Source organism: Rutidosis leptorrhynchoides, chromosome 1 (genome assembly GCF_046630445.1).
Source record: "Rutidosis leptorrhynchoides isolate AG116_Rl617_1_P2 chromosome 1, CSIRO_AGI_Rlap_v1, whole genome shotgun sequence".
Classification (NCBI taxonomy): Eukaryota; Viridiplantae; Streptophyta; class Magnoliopsida; order Asterales; family Asteraceae; genus Rutidosis; species Rutidosis leptorrhynchoides.
In genome coordinates, this window is record NC_092333.1 from 571226641 (window position 1) to 571234639 (window position 7999).

The 7999-nt window shown below is 34.0% G+C and overlaps 2 protein-coding genes across 3 annotated transcripts; one reads left to right on the forward strand and one right to left on the reverse strand.

Annotated features, from left to right (window-relative positions):
• Window positions 1-248: 248 nt before the first annotated feature.
• On the forward strand, window positions 249-2658 carry LOC139881968 (uncharacterized). 2 transcript variants are annotated; one of them, XM_071866354.1, is made up of 3 exons: window positions 249-1193; window positions 1286-1353; window positions 2348-2658. In XM_071866354.1, the coding sequence occupies exons 1-2, from the start codon at window positions 351-353 to the stop codon at window positions 1331-1333; spliced, it is 891 nt and encodes a 296-aa protein (XP_071722455.1). In that variant the 5' UTR covers window positions 249-350; the 3' UTR covers window positions 1334-1353; window positions 2348-2658. The 2 variants fall into 2 exon arrangements, with proteins under 2 accessions (XP_071722455.1, XP_071722460.1); XM_071866359.1 differs by lacking the exon at window positions 2348-2658 and adding an exon at window positions 1468-2309.
• A 667-nt stretch (window positions 2659-3325) lies between these two features.
• On the reverse strand, window positions 3326-6655 carry LOC139881979 (protein trichome birefringence-like 35). Its single transcript, XM_071866367.1, has 6 exons — window positions 6441-6655; window positions 5210-5489; window positions 4920-5091; window positions 4238-4434; window positions 3991-4143; window positions 3326-3859 (listed from the first exon to the last, which is right to left on the reverse strand). The coding sequence occupies exons 1-6, from the start codon at window positions 6637-6639 to the stop codon at window positions 3529-3531; spliced, it is 1332 nt and encodes a 443-aa protein (XP_071722468.1). The 5' UTR covers window positions 6640-6655; the 3' UTR covers window positions 3326-3528.
• Window positions 6656-7999: the final 1344 nt, after the last annotated feature.

Sequence of the window (7999 nt, forward strand, 5' to 3'; positions counted from 1 at the left end):
TGGTCCCACACATGTAAGTGTTGGAAGAATGACGTCTACGCATGCTCGAATCTGGGTGCTCACATATTGTGGTGATTTATAGGTGAAGGTGTTTCGCTAGGCTCCAGTGGCATACGGGGTGCGACTGGATGGGTTGACAAAGTCAACACAGGGCTTGCATATCCCTGCCGAAACATATGTTTTTTTTGGAAGAATCAAATCAAATTTCAAATTTATGTTTATATAATGATAAAAAAGAGATTAAATTGTACTCCGTGTTTTTAACACCTCCCAATAAATCCATTATTATCTACCTCCTCCTCCAAGTACACCCAAATCACAAATCACCAGTCAATAGCTTCTGTTCAGCAATGGAAGACACGTCCGTACACAAGATTCAAATCTCCGGTCCAACCCTCGCTTCTTTAATCCAACGCGTTTCCTCTTCTCCCGGAGACATCGACGGTCTCCTATTCGGCCACGTCACCACCACCACTCCCTCCACTCTCTCCGACGATCCTTCCCCTTCTTCCACCGTCACCGCCATCTCCGATCAACCATCTCTCATCGCCACCGTCACCTCCTTCTTCTCCTCCTCCAGTGCTGCCACATTCTACTCTCCCTCCGGCGAAATCGACACACTCACACTCAATAACCTAATCTCCACTTCCGATCATCTCATCGGCTGGTTCTCCGGTCGTCGGAAAACTCATCTCCGTCCATCCATGAGAGAAACGTCTGTCACAGCTTCGCTTTCACAAACCCTAAATAAATCTTGTATCTTTATGCTGTTAACGACGCCGTTTCATGATCAATTGATACATACGCATGAATACAAAGCTTTTCAATTTAGGTCTGCAACTGATTCGTTTGAGGCTAAAACGCTAGATGTGGTTAATTTGGGTCCTGCTTTTCGAGGGCATTATGGTAATTTTACTCCCAATTCTTTGTTTCCTGAATTGCCTTTTGAAGTGAAAGGTTTGAATTGTGAGTCTATGGTGGAAGATACTGAAGATAAGGGTAAAATTGAGAATGAGAAATTTGGGAAATTGTGTGATGATAGGTTGTTTAAAATTGATAGATTGAAGAATTTAATGGGGTCAAATGCTTCTAGTTATACTAATGAATTGGAAGAATTGTATAATAGTATGATTAAGAAATTAAATGATTTGGCTAAAGTTGTTGAACAATCTTCTTCTAGGGTTCTTGAGCAGGTAATATTTTTTTATTTAGTATATTCTTTTTTTATCAATCTTGGGTATGTTTCATATTGATTGATGTTGATATTCATTTGAATAATTTCCAGGAAAATCATAATATGAAGTTGAGGTATAAAGTTGCTGGACTTGAGTGATTGTTGAAGGCTATTTAGAGGTATATGTGTCATTTTCTAAGAATTAACTTTCTCTTATGGTATTTGAAGCCGAAAACGATTACATATATTTTGTTTAATCATTGTCTTAAAAGATCTTATCGATGGAAATTTAGGATTGAAAGACTTCCAATTGAATGTGATAGTTGGCTTAAGTATGGCAAATGAAAACGGCCGAGAAAGGTTTTTGGTTAAGAATGCTATGGTTCGTTGAAAATAGCAATGTAGAATGTTTTGCTATTATTAGGTGATTGCATAGTTCTTTTTTTTGCCTTGCGTAGTGAATTTCGACGTGTTTTATGTTATCATTTCTTTTACGTATTTGTTTTGAAGACATCACAGATTCCCTTATTTAAGTTTTATTGTATGTTAGATAATGTTAGTACACCTGAAGTGAGATCATGTCGTATACGTCATCTTTTAGGTAGTGTTTATGATGAAATTATATGTGTCTGTTTTTTCTTGTTTGTTATGTAGATGATCAATTTGCCAATCTTGTTTTTTCAAATTATTTGGAAAATGTTTTTTCAATCTTTATTACTGCGTAATTTAGATTAGGAGTATCGGATAACTTTATATGGTGAAAGAAAAATTTTCACCATTAAAGAGAGGGAGTTTATGTTCACTGTGTTGATAACTTCTTGGTCAAATAGTTGTGTTAATGTAGAGATAATAGTGTGTACTTGTATCAAATTATTGCATGTACTATGGTGCTTAAAATCATCTTTGGAGAAATCTAAAGAAAAAAAAAAAATATTTATATGAGATTAATCTCTGCTTAGTTTACAAGATCACAGGGCTTTGGATGTATCGGTATAAAATTTGTTATCAATAATCATGTAAATTGAACTTTAATGTTCTACCAATACCAAGTCATGCCTTTATTTTTCTGCTATTGTTTCAAATCCATCTTTGTCTAGGTCAAAATGGTTGAATGAAACTAGTATTACAAATCTTCTGTTTTTATCTTTATTTGTAAAGATTGTTTCTTTACAGGTTATGAAGCAAGCAAAATGTTGTAAATTTCAAGTACTTATAAAGCTGCTACTATTGTTTTGGAGAAAAAATCAGCATTCATTCTGTTGATAACTTCTCGGGTATCTTCCCAGAACCATTAAGTCTCTTCCGGATTAGTGGTCTGTCGTAATGATATGAAGCCGTTCAATATTGCAAATGACTTTAATGTGACACTATTTTGGATTTTAGGAAGTAATCTGTTTCTTGTTCTTGGTTATGCGTTCGCATTATAAGAAGGTATTTTCAATGTTCTGACTGTTCTTATTAATTGCGAATGAGAGGGTTGATTTTCTGCTAATGTCTCCATTCTTTGTATCATTAATCATGCGACCAAATGACACTTCGGTTTTATTCATGTGAAAGGGGAATATGTGATCTAGTCAAATTAGAGTGGCAAATTGGACGAGTTGGCTTAGTTGGGTCATCTTAAAAGTTTATAATAATGACGTGTCGAGGTCAGTTCCACCCTCTGTATGTGTGATCTACATAAAGCAGAGTGGCAAATACCTTCAGAAAAAAAATAATAAAAAAATCAAGAGTGGTAAATTGGACAGGTTGACATAAGTTAATTATGTTTAGAGTGATCTATAATTATACTTTAATAATAGCTAGCTTTAATTTCATAACCAACAGTTGACCAAACCGGAAATTGTAAATTGTAGGTTAAATCAGTTGGTATATCAATGTTGGCACTTAAGTGATCAAGACTTAGTCCTCAAACAGCTATATAATATGGGCATGAATTACTTGGTTCAGTCATTTAATTGGTAAAAAGAAAGAAAAACCAACAGGTTTATGAAAGTAGCAAGTTGATATATTTGATTCAACTTACAAAATTACAGTTCTGTAATTCTGTATGGTTAACTCTTTAAATGACACACAATTCAGCCAGGTTTATAACATATTAACATAACATGTTTAACAAATATCAAACTGATGTATTTGGTTAACCTATCAAAATTACATTTCAGTTATAACATGTTTAACAAATATCAAACTGATATATTTGGTTAACCCATCAAAATTACATTTCAGTTCTGTTAAGCAACCATGAATGAACCCAATCACCTTCTTTGATCGGCTTGCCATTCATCTCAAATTCAAAATCTTGTTATCAACAACACATAATACAACATGAAGAAGCAACTTGCTATTTGATTCTAAAGAAAATGAAAAAGAAGTTCATTCCAAACATCAGGAACACCAGGCAAGCACCAATGTATGCAATCAGAATAACTCGATGGGTTCGCCATTTGCTCTGCTGTTCGACTCTCCCAAAACTTCCTATATATTGACGGGTGCCCGTCTTTTCGATACTCTGACAACTGAGTAATGTTGATAACACTAACCCTAGGTTTTAGGTTATTTACAACATTGTCCACCATCCTCATTGTATCCAGATCCGAACCACTTCCCCAATATCTTTCATCCTCAATTGGCATTTTCTCATTGTAACAATTCCCTTCCGTTCCTGCTTCCCACTCCCGACTCCTACAAATTCCAAAATACAAAAAAAAAAAAAAAAAAAAAAATAAAAATAAAATAAAATAGTTGAGCTGAAAATACATAAGACTCTGCAGTTTGGTTATTAGTTAGAGCCAATGCGAAAATGATCGAATTACCAAAGATGAGTAGGGGACATGGTAACAAAAAAGACTTTCTTTTTCAATTGATCAACTTTTGTTTTTATCCAGTTTGCCCATGCATGCATGGCCAACTCCATGGCTTCTAAGCTGTCGGCTTCTTCACAAACTCCGTTTTCCTCGTTGCCCCATCTAGATGAAAAAGATAACAGCTTTAAATTTCTCACATAGTGAAATACTTACTGATGTTAAATTAAAAAACAGTATATAGATTTGATTTACTCACAACAACTTTACAGGTCCCTGTCTCCACCACAAATAAGAATTAAATATCAATATATCGACATGCTCCCATTCAGACGCATGTCTAAGAACTGAATCTGGACGCATTATTCTCTCATCTAATCTGTGATTAACCGGATCATCTGAGTTGGATTCAACTAGAAGTGGTGCCCACTGAAATTCTATCGTCGCGTTGTATTCCTATACCCAAAACAAGTCACATATTGAAGTTGGAACTGAATAATGGCACCATTGGGTCAAACACTCAAACTCGAAGTAGCTTGCTTGAAATAGGGTGGAAGCAGGATCAACAGATGGGTCAAAGTTTGGGTTCAGGTGAAAATGGGTTGGGTTTACCCAAACAGTTTTTGCTCAAATTATTTGAACAATACATGAACAACTACTGTGTCAACAAAATAATTGAAACCAGTAACCCTAATATACTGTGTCAACTAAGATTACCAAAACGATTTTTCAATTATTATCTGATTACTTTATAATATGATTGAGCTACATAATACAGGAATAAAAACATTTTAAGCTACTTTCGACCCGTTCAACCCATTTGACCGATTTACCTTTCAGCATATTTTTATTTTTTTTTTACTTTGCCCATTTGACCCGTTTGTGGGTAAATAGGTCTAAATTATCACCTAGGATGAAAAAAGAAGCTATATGCATTATACCTCTGCTCGGAAAATGGTAAGAGGGGCATTTGGGGTAATTGACTTCTTATCTGCAGGGATTACCGACTCCATCAAACACAGCATTGATATCCATTGGCCTCTGTTCAGTGAGTCTCCAACAAACATCAAACGCTTCCCCCTCAACTTATCCCACAACTCAGTTGCGTTCCATCTAAATATTTAACAAAACAGGTATACAAAAATCAACTATTTGACCCATTTGAGATATAACAATACCTAAATTGAACTAATTATTATGAACTTAAATATGTAAAATGAAAACATTTTACCTCTTTAAATTGCAACCATGAGGCTGCCACCTCCAAAACTGGTAGTCCAAATCAGGTCTTCCATGTTTGTGACAAGCCAATTGGTCCGACATGTATGGACAGTCAGATTCGTTATAAAGCGGATACGAAGTATTGTCAAATACCCATCTGCCTGAAAACACATCACACGAATCCTTTTTTTCTCGTTGTTTATTATATTGACGCAAAGGAACGTCCCATTCCGCTTTACGTCCGTTGTACTTCACTGTCGAGTTGCAGGTACTGAATCTATCCAAAACCACTGAAACGAGTTGTCCTTTTAGAGATGAAACCTATGGCTTTTCTAAAGTCAAAACGAGAAGTTTTGATAAATGATTGATTATATTGTTATAAGTGCACGCGTTTGTGTTTTGCAGTAAGTTAATCTTATTATTGCTATTTAAAGTTGTAAAAGTCAATTTCTAAAGTTTGGACAAACAAATTTCACGTCTTAAAATCCCTTTTTCAAGGCCCTGATTCATACTAGTTGCATCAAAACTAATTATTTAAGGGTATATTCGTACTAATTGCAACATTACTGACTATCTGTTTAACTTAACTTCAAAATATTTTAAACCTTTTCAAACAAAAATGTCTCCATTTTTCACAAAAATGCACTCTTTGGTCAAATTATCAGAATTTGTCGCAAACTCAAACATCTAATTACTCTATAAGTTAAACACAATTCAAACAACAACCTGTTTTATCATAATCATAATAAATTATTAAAACATAATGTATTCAATAACATTATAATCAATTTCTGAGTGCAGATGACATATCCAAACTACTCAAAAATGTACACATAGGCAAGGAGTATTTGGATAAATTCTTGTACCCAATCCTTAAAGATCTGATTACTTTGACCATATATATTCAAAAGCCAATATAATCACTTTTATACTAATCAGTTTCAGTGCATATCAGAATACCCCTAAAAGATGATTCAGAAGATGCACTTACTAAATTGGATCTCATAAAGTTACATGAATATATAATTAGAGGCATCTTATGACTTAAAATTGATTCTTTTAAATAGGCCTCAAGTATAATCAATTTGATATGTTCTACAAAATAAATCACATTCAAAAAGGTCAACACGGAGACTAAATTACAATAAAACACAACTACAATGCCCACATATAAACCCTCTTGAAAAAAAAGAAAAAAAATTAGACATTTCATCGAATAGATAGCATGCAGTAATACAAACCAGGGGTAAAATGAGTTGATCTGGATGAAAATGGTTTCTTAGCATCATTATGAACACCAACACCAATTACATCATTATGTTTCCGGTGAATTTGTTGAAATCTGCGTTCGTTGAAGAAAATTGTGCAAAGAATGAAGAAGAAGAAAATGATTGCTATGAATGGAAGTTGGGTTTTTTTCTTGTGCCATCTCTGAATCATTATGATTTCTAGATAGAGAAAGTGTCTGAGATTTATGATTTTTGGTAACTTAACTATATTTGATTTGGTTTGACTTTTTAAGTAAATGTTGACCATTTCAATAAATTCCAACATTATTCTTGAGTTACAGTTAACACGTTGGCTTTTTTTTTTCCTCAAAAAAACCAATAATAAATAGGGATGACAAAAAGATCGAAGGGTAAACACGCAATTCAACATTTTTTGATCGGGTTCAGGTGCGGGTGTTTGGGTTGTGAACCGGCTATGGGAATGGTTTTAATTTTTTTGAGGGTTCGGGTAGGATGGGTTTAGATACAAACCCGCATACTTGACCGTATACTCAACTCGTGTACTTGTATACCCGAATCGAAGAGATTTTAATTTATTTATAAAAAAATAAAATTAATATAATAATATAAGTTACAATATGTTATTTTATTATTATTCGATTAGATTTGATACTTATTTTAATAGCATTATCGAAACGAAAATTGAAATAGATGAATGATGAATGTATGATTTACAAAGGGGATATTCGATACCCGCGAGAAAATCCGATAACCCCAAGTCAGCAAGTAAATGGGGATCCCCATTTACCCGTAGGAAAATTCGATAACCCGATAGTTAGTAAGTAATTGGTGACCCGACAGGTACAAATTTGGGACATGATTTCTTAATCGGGTTTGGGTCTGGGATTACCTAGGCGCGATCCGAACCCGACCCGATGTCATCCCTAAATATAAAGGATTTTGCTAACGTGTTCTTTAACATGCTTTAAGATATTGTATATTTTGATAGTCGCTACAATAAAATTGACTAGTAAAACTAATAAATCTTTTATATAAATAACATGAAAAATAATATATAATCACTATGTTTTATGTTTTTTGAAAGGAAAAAATAAATAAAAAGAATGGTGAACGATACTTCATTTTTTAAGTTATAAATAGCTGATCAATAACATGTTACACATACGGGTTTCTATTATTTAACATGGTATTAGAGCGGGTTTGATCCCGAAACCCAGTCACCCGCTACGTATCGTTGTCTCTAAGTCGCCCCGTCAAACCTTCCTATCTCCATCTTCTGTCTCACCAAATAAAAAAAATAAAAAAAAAACCTAGCCAAAGAACCTGTTGTCGAGAAAAAAAAACACACATGCCAATACACCTACGCATGTTGCCGATCAAAACTCATTGACTTATTTTTATTTTGCATATCAACCTAATATCTCGATTCACAAACCTCGACCATTCATCTATTATTCCCAACAAAATATTTTATTTTCGTAATTTTTTTTTAGTCTACACACAAAACCTTAGATTCCTTCAAGTATTCTTACTATTAACATGGTATCCGA

Bases quoted from the DNA above. Each gene is read 5' to 3' on its own strand.
- LOC139881968 (XM_071866354.1), top strand. From the start codon at position 351: ATGGAAGACACGTCCGTACACAAGATTCAAATCTCCGGTCCAACCCTC. The intron at 1,194-1,285 runs GTAATATTTTTT...AATAATTTCCAG, and splicing joins CTTCTAGGGTTCTTGAGCAG to GAAAATCATAATATGAAGTT.
- LOC139881979 (XM_071866367.1), bottom strand. From the start codon at position 6,639: ATGATTCAGAGATGGCACAAGAAAAAAACCCAACTTCCATTCATAGCA. The intron at 4,435-4,919 runs GTATAATGCATA...TTTTGGGTATAG, and splicing joins TTACCATTTTCCGAGCAGAG to GAATACAACGCGACGATAGA. The intron at 3,860-3,990 runs GTAATTCGATCA...TGGAATTTGTAG, and splicing joins ATGTCCCCTACTCATCTTTG to GAGTCGGGAGTGGGAAGCAG.